Source organism: Coenobita brevimanus, chromosome 60 (assembly GCF_032717465.1).
Source record: "Coenobita brevimanus isolate Jiangsu-jjx chromosome 60, ASM3271746v2, whole genome shotgun sequence".
Taxonomy (NCBI): Eukaryota; Metazoa; Arthropoda; class Malacostraca; order Decapoda; family Coenobitidae; genus Coenobita; species Coenobita brevimanus.
The window spans coordinates 39,733,821-39,753,407 of record NC_137013.1 but is presented as its reverse complement, the minus strand read 5'-3'; the positions used below and the strand labels follow the sequence as shown (position 1 = coordinate 39,753,407).

Here is a 19,587-nt window from a genome sequence, read left to right as displayed (position 1 = left end):
TATGATGGTCCAGGATGAGGGGCGTCTGGGTCATTGTCATCTTCCTGAGGTTGGCCTAGTGGGAGTGTATCAACAGCACCTGGTCGCACTGTTTACTTTTCTTGGTTTTTAAATATGTTTTGTACTGTCCACAGGACCACTGGTCTTTGTCTTTTCTAAATTTGCAAAGTTCCTGACACTCAGGGCAAGTAACACGAGAAGGTAATATGCTGTGTTTTCTCTAAAACTCAGCAGCTTTCTCCGGTTCCAAGTGGAAACGCTTAATGACCCATAAATAATCAGTATCACACCAGGTGCACAGATCACGTCCTACTTCGCAGGAGCCATAGCGAGAAGGATTTGAGTTATCCACCCAGAAGGAATCAAAGAGCGCATTTCAAATTGATTGGCAGATACAATCATGTGACCAAAAGTATGCCTATGAGTGGCGGAAATAGACCTGGAAGACTTGCGCAGTAGATGGAAGGAGAAAGACACGTATGAATGCAAGCATTTTTTAATCGGACTGGCAGAGTCAAGATCCAAGGTATGGTATCTAGGTAAATTTTTATTTAAAAATTCAATATTTCTGTAAATATTGATATGCAAATGGGATCATGAGGGTCCATCATCATTCCTAGGTATCATACTATGCATTTATGGTGGTAATAACTTTACGTTTGCATTTTGTAAAATAATACCCGGTCACTTGGATGTACGAACCATCCCTGTCGATAATAATGGATTTGGAACCAATCTGTCCAGGATCTTGCAGACATAGATTGCAGTGTATCTTTCGCTTCTCCTCTGTTGAAAGTACATGTTCAGGGATTTTAGCCTGCTTCATTAGTCAAGTGATTTCATTCCCGTGATGTGGCGTGTGAAGAGACACTGGAGAGATTCTAGGAATTGGATGTCGGTGACCAGAGCTGGCTGCAGCAGTCTAGGATGGGTTGGACAAGAGCCTTCCATAGGGTCACAAGGCATTCCTCGTCTCTTATACAGAAAGTTTTTAGTATCTACCCAGCTACTCTATTTGCTTTCTTTACTGTGTCCCGAATGTGGTACTGAAATTTTCCATCTGCACTGAGATAAACTCCTAGGCACTTGACCTTACTGTCGGTACTTATGGCTTGTCCATCTTCAGTGCAGAAATCTGTTAAGCTTTTTAGATTTTCAAAGGGACCACATCTTAGTAGTTCATATATATTGTTGTTAAATACCAGTACTGTATTGTTTTTCCTTGCCTAGCTATATATAGTATTCAGGTCCTCTTGCAGTTTCATCACATCACCCAGTGAATATACATTGTTACGAATGTTTGTATCATCAGCAAATGTTAAGAGTGTAGAGTGTTGAATCTCTTCATCAATGTCAATCATCAGAGTGAGGAAAAGGAGTGGTCCCAATACTGAGCCCAGAGGTATGCTGCTAACAACTGGCCTTTCTGAGGATGATGCTCCATTTGCTTTGACGGGCTGGCTTCTGGAGGACAAAAAGTCATGCAGCCAGATGCCAAAATTACCAGAGATTCCCAGGGATCTCAGCTTGTGGAGGAGTATTCTATGATCAACATTGTCAAAGACCTTGGCTGAATCAAGGAATACCACATCCTGGCATCCATGTTGTTGCAATTTGCCCGTTGATTTTTTATGCAATCATGATGATGTAATAGCTGAGAGAGACATGGGTTTCCTTTATGAAAACCACATTGGCTTTGGTTCATTTGTTTTTGGTCTTTATGACTCCATAAAGTATTTTCAAATAGTTTTATTATATGGGATGTTAAGGCCAGTGGATGATAGTTTTTGGAAAGACATCTTTCTCCTCCTTTTTGTATTATTATAGTGCCTCTTTTAAATTCTTTGGGTATTTTCCCAGTGTCCAGTGGTCTGTGCCAGAGAAGGTATAAGGGTCGTGCAAGAGCGTTTTTATATTTCTTTAGTAATACTGCATGGACTTCATCCAGACCTGGTGCTGAACTTGACTTTAATTCACCAGTTGCTTTAATAACATCCTCACTGAAGCCAAAGTCAGTCAGGGTATGTTGCTGTTGTCTACCTGGGTCAGTCCTTAAGAAAAGTTGTGGGTCATGGATGACCTTTGTGTTGTCTGGTTTACTGTAGACTATATCATACTGGTTTGCAAGAATGTGGTAAATTTCATGTGGGTCCATTACTAGGTCACTTTCTTCCGACAGCAGAGGCCTAACTTGAGATTTTGTTCTGGAGTACATTTTTGTATCATCATCCAATCCTGTGTTGCCCCAAGAGGAGCGTGGGAGCCCGGTGCTAGTCAGTCATTCATTTGCTCATTTATAAAGGCTCTACCATGTCTGCATGCATTAGCCACATCAACATATGTGGCTTTCCATGCTACCTAATCTCTAGGAGCCTTTGTTCAGTCCCTTATGCTTGAGGTTGGACTCCATGACTGTGTCCAAGGTCTTTTTCAGCTTGCCTCTTACAGCCGTGTCATTATCTTTCACACCTGCCCCGTGCACCCAGTTGTCATCCTCCATCCACTCCACATGCCTAAAACATATCAGTCTACCTCTTCTCATCACAGAACTAATACAGTACAGTATATTCAGGTCCCTTCCTACCTCTCATTTCTTCATTCCCCATCCTTTCACCATCTCTGTGTGTTTGAGCCCATGAATATACCTTTACTGCCCAGGTCTCGCTGCAATACAGAATTTAAAAATCTTGGGAAACTTTTTAGTACAAAATAAAGCTTGCTGTTTTTTATGCCATGCCAGGTTTCAGTGTAGGAAAAAAAACTAAAATTTTAAGAATGCACTTAAACTACAATTGCATGCCCTCCCATCACAGGTATATCAGGAACAATGGAGGAAGTTGGTAAAGAAGGAAAGAAGAAACAGCGCAAGTCGCTTGGGGATGTACCCATGGAAGCCGCAAGGATTCAGCCATCTAATGAAATTGCTAAGCCTATCGACACGTCAGAGTGGCCCCTGCTGCTAAAGGTCAATGCATTCTTTTGTTATCTGAGTTTGAGTACTTTTACAATCCATCCATATACTGTATATGACCATCATATATTAGGCCTTCTGTCAGTATGTATGTACAATAATGAATGTACTCTTCCTGTATTATGATTTTATATATATATATATATATATATATATATATATATATATATATATATATATATATATGATGCCTGTTTGCATACTGGGCTAAGCAAGAAAAAAAAATGAGATTAATGCTTTCAAAGTTTTGCAACTTTAAAAATTTCATGTCTTGGAACCCCCCCCCCCCCTTTTTTTTTTTTATGGAGCCAGAGGTATGTATTTTAATGCCATACACATTGATATAATTATAGTCCATAGGCATTTTGGAAAACAAAACATGAATGCTTTTTCTGTCTGAGATATTAATATCGCCCCAATTGATAAAGGTATCACACTGATTTTCTTTGTATGACCTACATGTTGAGTGTGAGTGAGATACTGCCATTGTATTATGCACAACCTAGCACTAGGGATTCGACCCCAGGAATGGATGATAATATGATGGTGGGGAGGGGGGAATGGTGTAATTTCAGTCCAGCTAAGCCATTCTACTGGTACCGGTAATAACAAAATAATCATAGTTATAAACAAGTATAATAAAAGCAAAAAAAGTAAGATACTGATATAGTATTATAATAATGATAATAAGGTACTAAGACCAAGAGTAAAGATGGTAAGGTAGTGCAGTGATGATGCCAGTGGCCTGAAATACTGTACCAGGTAATCATACCAGGTATTTTCCAGATAAAAACGGTAAGATGGTAAGATAGTGATTAAGTGAATGTTAAAATAGTAGGGTAAAAGGATAATAGAATTACATTATTCCTAAAAATTGGCAGTACTGTACTATGCCATACCAGGCCCTTTTTTTTTTTTTTTTTTTTTTTTTTTTTTTTTTTAAAGCAACATTTTGCCACCAAGTCTCAGGACGGAGGCCTTTTCTCCTACATTTAGAGGGTTCCAGTAAATCACAGTCACTGCTGGTGTCTGTCATGGTCACAGATATTGCATTAATAAAAAGAAAAATGGGAGCCATGAGGTGAGCACAAGCCACAGGGCAAGTTTCCAAGGGATAGGTGGTGTGAGATAGCACTCGCGCAGCATGTGAGGATTGTGGTGATTGGCTGTCATTGGACCACACCATACACTAGGCGGTGCATAACTGGCCCTCCCCACAGATGTGAGCATTGACAGATCAGTATGCAGCCAAGGCTTAGCTTACACAGCACTGCCATGGCAGAAGGTATGGTAGCTGTATCAGATTTTCCACCCTGTTGCATTCTGCATTCTGGGTACATCTCAGCTTCCCAAGATAGTGGAAGGCTGTGGGGAGGCAATGGCAAGTATAGCTGAATTTCAGAAATCTTGGTGCTTAGCCTGGTATGAAACTAAGTGTCTCATATATATATATATATATATATAGATATATATATACACACATATAAGGCCACGTACTGCAATGGCGGACACAAGGGGTGCTGTGGTTGAACCAGTGTCGCATACTATAAAGTATGCTTGCACCCAGTCGGCTTGCGCGGGCTGATTATTCTTGGTTCACAGACTACACACACATCCAAAGCCACTCCAACACTACAATTACACTTACAACCACTTCTCACCCTACATACAATCTTTACTAGACAGCCTAAGCCACTTGGTAGAGATACATTGGCTGGATCGTCCCCACTTCGGTCGGGATAGGCTGGTCCTGCAGTGTACACACAAATGGCTGATGAGATGAGATGAGATATACAGTATATATATATATACAGGTATATATATATCAGGGATGTGCCGATAATATTGGTATCGGTATCTGCAGTTTCGGCCTTTTTTTGTAGTATCGGTATCAGCAAGGTAAAAAATATGGCCGATACTCCAATACTTTTCTGGTTTATTACGTGATTCAAGACACTCATGTTTCATGACAATGATAAACAGATGGTTATGATATTATATTACATTATAATTACATGTACGATGTAACATTATCATATATTAATAGTATATATCGATTACTATATTGCTCCTGGATTAACAGCGCTCACGTTACCGGCATCAGATAAATCAAAATAAAAAAGTATCGGTCCCGGTATCGGTATTGGCAAAGTATCGGCCATTTCTTAGTATCAGAGTATCGGTATTGGCTGAAAAGTGGGTATTGGTATCGGTATCAGCCAACATCTTGGCATCGGCACATCTCTAATATGTGTATATATATATATTTATTTATTTATTTGTGGTAGGTGGGGGCACTCACCATCCACTCACTCGATGTAGTTCTGCTTGTGGGTGTCAGCCCTTTCCTTTCCATTCTTCTTTCCTTCCATTCTCCTCTGTCTTTCTTTCCTTCATTCTTTCGTTGTTCTTCTGCCTACGGGTGACTTTACACTCCCTCTTCTGTCTTTCTTTTCTTCATTCTTTCCATTTCTTTCGGCCTGTGGGTGACTCTACACTGAGTGACAAGCCAAATGGTTTCCTGTGCAACAGGAAACCATTTACTATGCTGGGTGATAACCATATAACCAAATTTTGGCACCTGGTGGTTTAGTGGGTAATTATTGCGCTCCAGTTGGATTGAGCCGGTGAAGGTTTATATCCAAGGGGTGGTTGGGGTTGATTGCTCATGTAATGCCACTCAGGGATGAGTGAGGCTGGTCACTCTCATCTTAAATGTCGGGACCAGCTGCCTAGCCCCGGGCTCCTACGCTCCTCATGGGGCAATGTAGGATTGGATGATGGATGGATACACATATATATATATATATATATATATATATGTGTGTGTGTGTGTGTGTGTGTGTGTGTGTGTGCACACATGCACATGTACAGTATATGTAAGGTAAATAATGTGCTGTTAGTGTTATTCATTACAGAAGAAGAAAAAAATAAAGATTTTGCATAAATGTTAGTGATTCCATGTTTGATCCAGAGGCTGAATTTACTCACAAACTTACAATCAGCCCCTGTCATAACTAGAATTTGTTTTTGCAGGATGAATAGGAGATTTGAGATCTAATACTCTGCTTTCCTTGTCCTTACAGAAGAACAATTTAACTTTTTTTTTTTTTTTTTTTTTTTTTTTTTTTTTTTTTTTAAGAATGTGAGATAAATTCTGCTCTGTACCTGTCCTACCTGCAAAAAGAAATCATAATTATGACAGGGAATTAATTGTAAATTATGCATGTGAATCCTTCTTTGGGTTGGCTGGTGTGACTGTGTTAAAAGTTCCTCATTATGGGTAGGTGGGAATTTATGGCCGTTGGCTGAACACAGCTCATTCATGCAGGCATGGTGCTTCTTCTTCTTCTTCTTTTTTTTTTTTTTTTTTTTTTTTTTTTTTAAACTACAGGATTTTTATTAACTTCCTCTATCCTCGTCCAGAATTTTGACAGGTTGAATGTCCGTACCAACCATTTCACTCCACTACCTCATGGTTGCTCACCCCTCAAGCGACCTCTGAAAGATTATATCCAGGCAGGCTTCATCAACTTGGACAAGCCAGCCAACCCATCATCACATGAGGTGGTAGCCTGGATCAAGAGGATCCTTCGCTTGGAAAAGACTGGACATTCAGGCACACTCGACCCCAAAGTCACAGGTTCGTTATCATTAATTGTTGATAGGGTAAAGCTTGTTAACCCAAAGATTTATTAGTTACTGTTACCTAATTATTATTTTATTCTTGGATGCTTCAGTGTTTTCCAGGAACAGTGGGTGCAATAAAGGGAATTTTTTATTGTGAGATATATTATTTCATTCTAGGATGCTTGATTGTTTGCTTGGAGCGATCAACTCGACTGGTCAAGTCTCAGCAGAAGGCAGGCAAGGAGTATGTCTGTATCTTCCGTCTCCACCAAAGCGTGGAGAATGAAGCCCGAATCACGCAGGTGGGTGTCAGGGGGCTATATTCTTGTCAACTAAGAAAGCTCCCTAATATCCCTTCCTTACCATTTTATTTCCACATATAGCATATTTGTATTCTCTCCTGTGGTGTTTATACAGTCTGTGGTGGTATTAGAAGGACTTAAACATTCATGAGAACAGTAAGGCTTAGTATGCTTAATAAGTAACAGAAATAGATGCTACTAAGCCTCTTAACCTCACAGTAATATGGGCCAAGGATGTGGGATGGGCACCATGAAGGAAGCTGTATTACATTCAACTCTTTATGGTTGAGACCACTCTGGTATTCTATAGTATTGTACCTTATGCTAGGCAGTTTCATTCAGTGCCTTGGAGTGATAATTCTGTGCTTGCAGATTAACTTCTTCCATGATGTGGATTACGCTAGTGTTTTTATTAAAACTACCTATTGGTCTTTAGCCAGACACTCTAATTCTGTAAAGAGTAGCCATAAACAGTTTGCCTGTTATCTTGTTCTCTGCCATATGGCTGCCCTTCCTCCAACACACCCCTCTCACATATATCTCTCCACCCCAGCCCTCCATCTCATCCTTGGTCTCCCTTTCCACTTCACTCACATACACTTTTCTAATCAACCTCTCATCCTCCATCCCCTGTACATTGCCAAACCATTTCAGAGTCTTACTCTTGGAGCTTTCAGAAGCTTTCAGTCACATCCACATCAACACCACAGTGCTCCTTCATGTCCTCATTTGGCTAAATGTCTGACCATGTAACTCCACATGCTCTCCTCAGATAATTAATTTCTATTGCACACTGTTGACTGGTATCCTTCCAACAGGGTTCAGACTTCACTTCCATACATTAGAGTAAGAATCACAGTACTCTAATGCAGCAACTTTTTAAAAATCTACATGCTCATCTCCCTTTTCCTTATCATAGCTTTTCATGAACCAGCAACCTTTCTTCCCTGCTATACCTTTTCATGCACTTCATCCTCTAAACTTCCTTACTCATCAGCCTACCTAAATACTTGAAGGCACTCACATTCTCATTTTCTTGGCCATCCAACCTTACTATGCATTCCATGACACATCTTCCATATTCATTCTTTCGCTGCCTCTACCCCATATTTTATCAGTCATCACACTCCATCAGTTCCTTGGGCTCTCCTCATTTTCTTTACTTCAACGCTGGGTGGTAGTCATATAGCTGAATAACGGGGTGATGAGGAGCCTATTATGTGCCCCTGTTAATTGGATGGAGATGAAAGTGCAGTGTCCTGCCTGGAACTAGACCTCCACATTTCGCTGTAGTGAGGCATTATTAGCCACATGGAAACATTGGTTCACTGCACAGGTCATCCCAGCAGGGGCAGTTACTAGCCTGTGGTTGTTGGGTCTGCTTAATCAGAGAGACTGGGATAACTTTGCATCAACTAATGTTTGATAACTTTATTCAGCTGAGGGAGTCTTTGGAGCCTGATATTGTTAGTACAGTATAGTGATGTATTATGATGAACAAAGCTTTGTAGTAATTGGTAAAGTTTTATTGTACTTCTTTCTAAATAGACATGCAGTATTTTGAGAACAGCAAATGGTTTCTCACAACAAAAGGAATAATAGAAGCTTGTACAGTATTGTGGTTAGAATGCACTAGTTAGAACAATGGCCTTGCATAGGTTCATTTGCAAAGAGGTGACTAGAAATTTTTCAGTCATGTATTGTTATCAAGGGAACCATCATTTAGCCTTTAATATAATGGACTAGAGTAATGTAGCCACAGACCCCTACACCTCAGAGGGGTAGCTAATGTGGGAGTGGCAGTTTACTTGTGTGTGGAAAAGGCTGTGATTGTACCCCTGTACAAAAATAAAGGTGAGAGAAGTGAGTGCAAGAATTATCGTGGCATAAGTTTATTTAGCGTGGTAGGGAAGGTATATGAAAGAATTATTAGAAAGTAAGAGAGATATCAGAAATCCTAGTGAGTGATGAACAGGGTGGCTTTAGGATATCAGAAATCCTAGTGAGTGATGAACAGGATGGCTTTAGGAGTGGCAGAGGATGTATGGATCAAATATTTGCAGTAGGCAGATAGTGGAGAAGGCTTGTGAGAAGTACCATGAAGTGTTTATGACATTCATAGGTCTGGAAAAAGCATACGACAAAATAGACAGGGAAAGATTGTGGAAGGTTTTGTGCACGTACGGTGTAAATGGTAAGTTGCTAGGTGCTGTCAAGAGTTTATGATGGTAGTGAGGCATGTGTAAAGGTAAATGGGCATCTAAGTGAATGGTTCACAATCGGTGTGGGCGTACGACAAAGTTTTGTCATGTCCCCATGGTTGTTCAATATATGTATGGATGGGGTGATGAGAGAAGTAAAAACACGAGTAATGGAGAGAGGGATGATGTTGGTAATGAATGGTGGTGGATGGAATATCTCAGATTTGTTGTAAGCTGATGATGCAGTACTACTTGCAAATACTGGACTAGACCTTGGTAGACTAGTGCAGTTTTGCTGATGTCTGTGAGCGTCATGCCTTGAGAGTAAATATGGAAAAGAGAAAAGTGGTAGAAATTGAGAGAGGTGACTCCCAGTTTGATGTTACAGTGAATGGAGAGAGACTAGAATTGGTGAGAGTACAAATACCTGGGTACAGTGCTAGAAAAGAGAGGAAAATGTGCCAAAGAAATGGAAAGTAGGGTGACACAAGGAAGGAAAATATCTGGTGCTGTGAAAGCTGTGATAAGAGACAGAGGCTTGAGTGATGCAGTTGCATGAGGCTTACATGAAGGAGTGTTAGTGCCAACTTTAACATACTGGTATAAGACTGTGGTGTGGCTTGAAAATTAAAGGTCAAGAGTAAAAGCATGGAGATGGGACTGCTGAGGAATGTATGTGGAGTACTGAGAGTGGGTAGGATATGAAATAATGTGATTCATGAAAGATGGGGATTGAGGAAGTCTGTGGATACCAGAATCGAAGAGAGTGTACTGAAATGATAGTCATGTGGAGAAAATGGATGACAACAGAGTGGTGAAAAGGGTATATCTGAGTGAATTTGAAGGAGGAAGGAAGTGAGGTAGGCCAAGAAGGTGGAAGGATATGGTGGATGAGTGTGAGGAAGATAGGTATGGAAGTTGGTGAGGCTAAGGGACTGACAAGAGATCAAGCTGGCTGGATGAATTTGTGCGAGGAAGCGCATGACCAGGGCTTTGACATACCATTTTAATGTGACAGCGTTCAGATTGGCTTTGTCAGATAAGTGTGTGTGAAGCTATAGAACGTGGTGAAATTTTCTGCCTGTCAGATGGAGCCAGGATTCTGTGGGCTTGAATGATGAGTGAATGGAAGCGTGGCCAATTGAATTGGGCAGACTTTGGCTGTGTGGATGCTGCTACTCTTCATCCCACCCTAGGGTTGGAAATGAGGTCTGGATCTGTCTATCAATCTATTGCCAGACGCCATAATCCCATACGGGGTGGCCATTTGACTCTGAGTTACTTGTTTTAAAGGTCTGGATGATGATGATATATATATATATATATATATACATCCATCATCCAATCCTATGTTTCCCCATGAGGAATGTAGGAGCCCGGGGCTAGACAAGTTGGTCCTGACATTTAAGATGAGAGTGACCAGCCTCACTCATCCCTGAGTGGCATTATGTGAGCAATAAACCCCAACCACCCCTTGGATATAAACCTTCACCAGCTCAATCTGATTGGAGTGCCGTAATTACCCACTAAACCACCATGCGCCATAGTTTGGTTATATGGTTACCACGCAGCATAGACACCAGGCAACCATCTGGCTAGTCACTCGCTGTAGAGTCACCCATACGCAAAAGGAAGAAAAAAGAATGAAGGAAAGAAAGACAAGAGGGGGTGTAAAGTTACCCATAGGCAGAAGGAAGAGGAAAGAATAAAAGAAAGAAAGACAGAAGAGGAAGGAAGAGGAGAGGAAAGGGCAGACACCCGAGAGCAGCACTATATCGAGTGAGAGGATGGTGAACGCCCCCACCTACCACTATGTACTGCAGTAGACACCTGGTCAGAACCAACAAGCAATTACAGTGAGTCTTCGATATACGAAAGGGATAGGGACCCAAAAAAAACTTTCCTAATTTGAGATTTCGTATATCGGAACGATTTTTCCCCATTGAAATATACATACAAATGGGGGGATGCGTCCCAGGACCGCCTCGGACCCCCCACCTAAACTTTACCCCCCCCCCTATTAAGAAGACAACAATACCTGTATACAGTTGTAGAGAAGGAGGTGGCCATATTCTTGTACATCTCCTTTTTCTTCGTCACAGTCCCAAAGGTGGAAACTGCAAGGCCTAAAGCACACCCAATCTCCGAGACTCCCTGCCCCTCCTCATGGGGTCTCATAATTTCCAGTTTCCTTTCCAGAATAAGAGTACGGTGCTGCTGCTGCTTTGCAACGTGCTCCCCCGATGCTGGAGATGATGCAGGGCGCTTGGGAGTCATGGCAAAACAATACGAAAAGGCGAAGAGCTGCCAAAATATCCTCATATACAGCGAAGCTGTGAGGAGAGGAGGGAGGTGGACTCAACTGAGAAGCGCGAAAAAATTTGTTTACCAGAGAGGGGTTAGTTCGTTTTCTCTCGGCAAGCGAGCGCGGTGCACATCTGAATTTTTCATTCAGTAGTCCATTAACCCCTTCATGGTTGCCAGCCTTGAACAACACTTCACTGTTTTGGTGTCAGTGACATTGAGTTAGGGCGTCCTATAAAAAACTGCGAACAATTATGGGAAGAGAACGAAGGTCACTGGTGTGTTTACATGACCCTACTCTACCATCCCATCAGTCAGGCGTTCTCTTCACTCCAGATGTATTCGCCGATGTTTACATGCTTATGTTACATGCGCCCTAATTTTTTAAGTTCCTTTCAGCAAGAGAACATAATTTACCACCCTCAAAATATTGTAGTCAGAAAAATATGGAAGACAAACTAGAGGAATATGAACTGAAATTGGTAAGGTCTTTAGGCTGTATGCTTACACAAAAGATTATGGGTTTTACAATTTTAAGAGAGGATATGGAACAAAAATGTTTGCTAATCAGAAAAAAAATTACTCTTTTGTCCCACATGTTCTCGTAGGTTAGAATTCAGTTCCACATTCTTCGTTCAGTATCGCTCTTCCCAATATATTTCGGACCGACTGAGCACAGTTATTTCTGCTCCTTAAAGTTAGTGTACATTTACTGCTCATTCTTTTGTTCGTTCTTATGTGTATGTGTGAAAGAGAGAGGACTGATACAAACAATAATGTATTCCATTATCACTTTCATAGCTGCTGGCCTTGAATAATGCCATACTGTATTGGTGTCAGTGAAGTTGAGTTAGGGTGAGCTATAAAAAACTGTAAGCAATTATGGGAAGGGAACGAAGGTCACTGGTGTGTTTACACGACCCTACTCTAACACCTCAAGCAGTCAGGCGTTCACAGGTCACTTCATCCCAGATGTTTTTGCCGATGTTTACATGCTAATGTAACACGCATCCTAATTTTATTAATTCTTAAACGAATCATAGCAAATCACAGGATGAGTTTAGGTGAAAAAATAATAATTAAAAAAAAGCCAGGTGTACCAGATGAATCTTTTCATATATGTAAGAAAAAGGAATTGATTTTAGAAGTTTGAAAAAATGGTCCCAAGGCCGACCACGGGACCAGGCAAATATCTAAACCCACAGCCATTGAGGGGGCTAAACATATGTTTTACTTTAAACAGTAAAAGCACCTGACCAAATCAGTTCTTCCTGATAGTCTGTTATATTTTTCAGATTATTTCTAGGTTGGTAAATACAGTAAATGTTTCTTGTTAAATCTGTTTCCCCATCGTTTTTAGCCGTTCTGGTGTGACAACTCTTGTTTATTCCGTTAACATAATGGCGGAAAGGACTCTTCTTCCCTAAGTGTTTAACTAAACCTGGCCTAACCGAGCTTAGCTGTACCTAATAATTTAACCTGACCAAACCTCCAGTTGGGAAATTGGGAAACGATATCCACCTTTGAGCACGTTGAGTTTCACAGCACTGGAAATGATCGTAGGGGAAAGTGATAATAACAGGAAGGAAATTTTTTAGCAAGATAAAGTAATTTGCCAAACTGAAAGTTGTCAGAAAATTACGGAAACAAGCTGGAGGATTATGAATTGAATTGGTAAAGTCTGCTGCTTCAAGTGTACAATGAAAGATACAAGTATCTTCCCAAAGTCTGACGAATATAGCGTGGAAAAATCAAACCATTTGAAACATTCACTAGTAGAAACAGGGTTTTCATTGTATTTTGCGTGGTGTAAATTTTCTTCAGACTGAACTGGGAGGATAATTGTGTCTTTCATTGTACATTTACTGGTAAATAAATCAATCTAACAGTACTTGTGTTTTGTTTCCGCCAGATTAATTGTGATTTGAAACCATTCAGGCACCTCTTCACACCATATAGTCTGGATAATCGGGCTATCTCTGTATTTCCTTTCGTATCGAGTATCAATTTTCTTATCATCGAGACATATTTTCATATTGTGGAATTTGTCCTACACGATATTCATCTCTTTCGTACCATCGAAAACTCATACTTCAGGTTTTTGTCTTTCGAAGACTCACTGTATAGTGGCTTGCAACGAGAAATAACTAGTTAATATGGGCTGTACCGTCTCTCCAGCTGGAAATACCCATCATCATCATCCTCAGTCTACTTATTGTATGTCCTGTTAGTAGTGCCTGTGACATTTAAGATATTAGGTATGGTTGCATCAGCATATTGGTGCTCTGCTTTGTGAAATTGCATTGATTAGCATTTAGGTTGCTACATAGTGAATTATTCACTAATTTCACTGCATATTGCTTAGTTGGATGAGATACAGCATCATGATCCCTAGTGAGCAGTTTGGTCTCCAGTGCTCTTATATTTGTTAGACTCTGGAGAAGCTCAAGGGGGCACAGTTCCAGCGTCCGCCACTCATTTCTGCAGTCAAGCGGCAGCTGCGTGTGAGGACTGTGTACGACAGCAAGCTAATTGAGTACGACCCGGAGACCAGCATGGGTATGACATTGAAGTTATAGGGTACTAGTAAACATAAGTAATGATAAGATGTCCAACATAAACAGCACTTTTGTATTAAATAAGTACAGTACTATTCAGTATTAAGTTTAGATTTAGTAAGAAGAGAATAACCATCATTGCCACCCCTCCCCCCCCATCATTGGTTAGATAGATCATTGTGCTGGGAAAAAAGTGTTGGCATTGGTTGCACAGCTGCGAACTTCTTTAATAAATATGAAAGGTCAAATATGGTGCATGAAGTTTCTCAGATGGCCTATTCTTTCCATTAATACAGTCCTTTGAGAAGTCATACTGTTAGGAAAATAATAAAGTACTGAATTGGAGAAATATTATTCTCACCCAGTTTCCCACAAATAAATGGGTGGGTAAACCCTTTTGGATAGGTGTTTTTTGAGGATTTTAACAAAACATCTGCCTTTCCTTTATGGTTTCAGTTGTCTCCTTTTAAAATTATAATTTTGTGGTTGTACATTCATCTCTATCCAGTATTGCCATCCCTGATGGAATTTTAGATTTAATCATAGTTTATCATGGACAGCCTTCTCAGTACAATATTCCGTTAGTGTTGACTATGAGTGTTAGGAGGAAACAGTTACACCAACACCTCAAAATTCGTGGGAAATACATTCCTCAAACAATTAGTAACATAGAATTCCACAAATTGTTTGTTCTTATTTCCATAGCTATCATGCCCTATGCGGGAGGTTCCTGCCACCTGATCATCTCTTGTTATCCCCTTTCCTTGTGTTTATCAGATGGTCACCCACCTAATGGCCAACCTTGAATTTTGCATCTAAAACTTACTAAACATTTGTAAGTACTGATAATCATGTTATTCCTCCAAGGTAAAAAAGATAGAGAGAGATATATCTAAGGGCATGCAAAATATTACTCATAACATAATAAAGTTACAATACACTTCGCCTTTGAAAGGACCCAAGATAGTTTAGGGGTTAAAGAAGGTTATATTTAACCCTCTGTTCAAAAAGTCATTCAGACAGCACATTTAAAATAACATCCTCATTGTAATGAAGTTGAATATTGTACTGCAACAGAGTAACAGTTTTTTAAGCTTACATTTTTTATATTTGTCCACAGTATATTCTATCCTGAAGAAATGAATATGTGTACTGTATATTCTACTGTACCTTCATCAGTGTAGTGATGAAGTCCTTAATGTGTTTGTGACAGTAGCATAAAAGTTTTGTTATTGGGAAAAAAAAGGTCAGCTATGGCAACGTTTATTCATTTGAGCACTATAAGACCCTACATGTATGTACAGTCATGATCAAATTTCAGTACTTCTCAACCAGCTCGGTCTGTTGGTGATGTTACAGAAGCTATTTTTATTTGGTAACAATAAAAATCTCACAACAAGAGTATGAAAACAAAGAATACTTAGTTGTTTGAGGAGGAATGAGAAATGGTGGCTGAGAATTGTCAGTGAACTTTTGCTCTTGACTGTACATAAACAACCTCTGACCTTTCTCACACCTTCACTTGTACACAGCCACCCAGTTCTGTTCACTGTTCCACTGGTTACTAAACATACAGTACCCGCCTAATATAATCTCTCATGTCAGGACTTCATTGAAACAAGTTAATGTCAGAGTGTGTGTGCTTTATGTACAACACATTTGGTGGCACTGCATTGTTGGACTGGGTGGCTTCTGTCATTCACCAGACACTCAGTTTCACTGACTGCCACCCCATCTACACCATGGATGACCACACATACACATACCCTCACATTACTGTGTAGAGAATGTGCATTCCTGTATATGCATATTTCACTGCAAGACTCCAGGATAAAAGATAAGTGCTTGCCACTCGGGAAAGGTAATACACATACCATGATGTAGTGGCCACTGCCATGGGGCACACTTTGAAAAACTCCATTTGCATTTATAAATTTGAACTGTGGCTGCCTCACGAATAGGTGAACTCGTGGATGTTGACCTCAAGAATGTTGAGGTGTGGGTGTATATTACAGTATTCTTGTTTTAAATGTGTATTGTTACACTGTATCAGATGATTATGGTATTGATTATGTCAATCAGAAAAAAATCTTTCCCCCGTAATGTGTGACTGATGTTTGCTTGTTCACTGATGGAAAATTCTTCTTTCACAGTATATCATTGTTTCCTCATGACCATGTTTTCTTGGTTTACTTCCAGGTATTTTCTGGGTGAAATGTGAAGCAGGAACTTATATCCGGACCATGTGTGTGCACTTGGGTCTTCATCTGGGCACTGGTGGACAGATGCAGGAACTGAGACGTGTTCAGTCAGGTAAGTTTGCACACAGTGTAGTTATTTCAACCCAGTTTTACACATTTGCCATCATCATCATTGTTGTCATCCACACACCTGATAGCACTCCATTTTGCTCAGTTCTGCACCAGCACTTTAGTGATACAGTATGCATTGATCTGAGATCAACATATAGCTTGTTTTTCCATGTCTTCCTCTTTGATCTTTAGGATTTGATCCATAGGTAAAGGAATCACAGGTACATTCCCCCACTAGGTACAGGACTGTTCTCATTGCAGTTGCTGGAGAGTTGGGTTGCCACATCCCAGTACCAGTATGCATTTTTAGTCACTTTAGTACAAGTTTCCAGTCCTCCACTCTTGCATCCTTTAGTCATCTTTTATGACATGGAGTGAACACATGCAGTGTGTTGTATTTTCCCTATCCCTGGGTATACACCTGTTGTTATGTCAATACAGTATAGTAACTTCTGACCTGACCATTATTTTTTTGTATGATTTTAAATATATTTGTTAACCATCCTTAAGACTAGATACAGTGTATTTCTGTGAAAGAGAGTAAAATGTATGTTATCATTGGGACACAGAGGAGAATGTTTGTCATGATGGCCATGCTTCTGAAACAAAGCACACTTACATTGGTATACAGTGACTTAAGTTGAGGACAAGTTGAAGCATCCAGAAGGCTCGTCATTCATATTTCTGATTGTTATGTAATACCATGGTCTCTATTTAATACTGTATATTTATGTAAATCCACACACTTCCAGGTTACCATTTCACTTGCTTTATTTTTCTTGTGAATGCAAAGTATTATCTCTGTTCACTTTATAAAATCTAGTATTATCAACTTACTTTGCATTCAGAGTTATTCATACAAAATACTGTGTACACTGATCACTTGGTTATCTCGCATAATTGGTACCAAACATGGTATATGATAATGGAATTGTGCTTTAACAAATACACAGAACCTGTGGGATTTATCTTAATTGATACTAGGCACCACAAGTGCAAGCCCGATGTTTCCTTTTTATGACAATTTTGATGCGTTAAATACATACATACTGTAATGGTATGTATCAGAAACACACATAGGGATTTGTTAGGTTAATAGAAAGTGATGATTAAGGCACCATAAGGAAGAAACTTGTACCATAGAAGGAGTTTAGTTCAAGGATGGAGAGTTAGTGGTCTCCACCACCTGGAATTAACTCCTTGAGTAGGACCACATCTTTGAATCCCTCAGAGCCATCAGAAACCACAAACACTGCATAATCATTGTTAACAGAAACCAGCTGGGACACGATTTTAACAGAAAAATGAGCTCTAACAAGAGTGCAGATAACAAAAACTTCTGTAACCATGGGATCAGTCTATGTATATACAGTATACTGTATATAATCAGTATTGAACAGATGCCAGCCAAGAATGGTAAAATGTCATAGTTTTCTGTCCATCTCTGTGATTGTCATTGGCTACTGGCACTGTTAAATTTTTTAATGTCTTTGCCAGCCGTGCTTGTGTGAGCCTTTTTTCACCCACTGATGGCATGTAGCTCCAGTGCCACATAGTGGTTGTACAAAAGACCTTTCTTGTTTCCAACCTTTATTTAGGGCCTGGGATTTGAGTTTGGAGTTTTCCCTCTAAGGCAGCTGCCATGCAAGGCAAACGATTCCAACCTATTGAGACCAAAAAGAAAAGAAAAGAAACAAAAAAGTTTAAAGACTGCAAGTAACATGAATGACCATGAAATCTTGTCATGCTTCGTTTTGAGATCTATCCATCAACTGAAAGATTTGCAATCTGTCATACAAAGAGAGAACTAAGTGAGGCCCAAGCCATTCCAAAAAAATTCGAAATTCCGATAAAAGCGACATCCAGACTTCCACCTGCTAACCCGGACTTTTTCTGATATATCAGACATGAGCCCGGATCGTATGAATGGTTTTTAAACTGTTTTGACAACTACTGCGGTACTGTACTGTGTTATAACTGCACTGCATTAATCAAATGGTATAATATATATAATAATACTGAACTGTACACTGATAAACATGTCTTTTATTTACCTTATTGTGGTGAACATAGCTGAAGTGGCGAGGCAGTCCAGACTGCTTCTGGCTTTATCGAAATTCTTTCGATATATAGGAATTTAGTCTGGTAGCTTTTCAATTCCGATAAGAGCGAATTCTGGTCTATTGAAGTCCGTTATATGGAGGTTTTACTGTATTTATATATTTAACTTTTATCTTCCATTTTGCATCATTTGTTTATACATTCAATCTTTTATTTTATTATTCTCAAGAAATGGCTCTCTCTGCAGGTATGCAAGGAGAGAAGGACTCACTTGTAACCATGCATGATGTGTTAGATGCCCAGTGGCTGTATGACAACCATAATGACGAGAGCTATCTTCGCCGTGTGATCAAACCCCTGGAGGGCATGTTGGTTGGATACAAGCGCATCATCATGAAGGTACACTTATGATTATTGCATCATTTTATGTGTGCAGGGTTACTGAAGATAAGTTTTGTGTATCATAACTTTATTATTGGAAGAGCATCTCCTACTTTATTATTGGAAAATCTTCTTCTTGCTAATTTTCCCCTTATCCCAGAACAACTTGTTGCTTCCTGCTGTATCTTTTCACTGCTTTTCCAGAAAATCAAATAATAGATTTGCCTTTATGTTAGAAATATCATTTTGGGATACAATCTACACTTGTTTTCAGCTGTCAGTGTTAACTCCATCATTACAGTGAGGTACTGCACTGTAATTTTGTTGTTTTATGGTACTGGTCAGCAATTTTATGCCACTGAAGGGAGACTGTTATAATGAGAAGATGAATGGAGATTACTGTACAGCATTTCTGTTCATTTCAGTATTAATGGGTATCTCAGTCTGAATAAAGTCGTTTGGAAATACACGAGCAAGAATGGGATGCAAAATACAGTACACTACGCCATCATAGCATAGAAGTTCAAGTAACCATAATTTTGATGTTAGTTTGAATTTTGGTGGATTAGGTGTGGGTGAACAGTTTTTTGCAGTTAATCTTGTCCTGGCCATGATTCCTCCCTCCCTGCATCCCCACCCCAATCCTCACCCTCAAAATATAAACATCATAATTTGTGTTTTCCCTAGGACTCTGCAGTGAATGCTGTGTGCTATGGTGCCAAAATCCTGTTGCCTGGCATTCTTCGCTATGAGAATGGTATTGAGATGAATGAAGAGATCGTTATCTGCACCACCAAGGGCGAGGCAATATGTATTGGTGAGTTTCATGCACTCCCAGCCAGCACATATTTTCCCTATTAATGAGTG

At 39.8% G+C, this 19,587-nt stretch overlaps 1 protein-coding gene across 1 annotated transcript in view; it reads left to right on the top strand.

The window, feature by feature from the left end:
• Positions 1 to 19,587, top strand: part of Nop60B (dyskerin pseudouridine synthase 1 Nop60B) — a 32,654-nt gene that overhangs the window by 1,012 nt on the left and 12,055 nt on the right. The window contains exons 2-8 of the mRNA XM_080274886.1: positions 2,814 to 2,965; positions 6,398 to 6,614; positions 6,779 to 6,903; positions 13,841 to 13,967; positions 16,166 to 16,279; positions 18,587 to 18,738; positions 19,408 to 19,537. Of these exons, the coding sequence (XP_080131012.1) occupies positions 2,814 to 2,965; positions 6,398 to 6,614; positions 6,779 to 6,903; positions 13,841 to 13,967; positions 16,166 to 16,279; positions 18,587 to 18,738; positions 19,408 to 19,537 (1,017 nt within the window). The remainder of the gene's footprint in view (positions 1 to 2,813; positions 2,966 to 6,397; positions 6,615 to 6,778; positions 6,904 to 13,840; positions 13,968 to 16,165; positions 16,280 to 18,586; positions 18,739 to 19,407; positions 19,538 to 19,587) is intronic.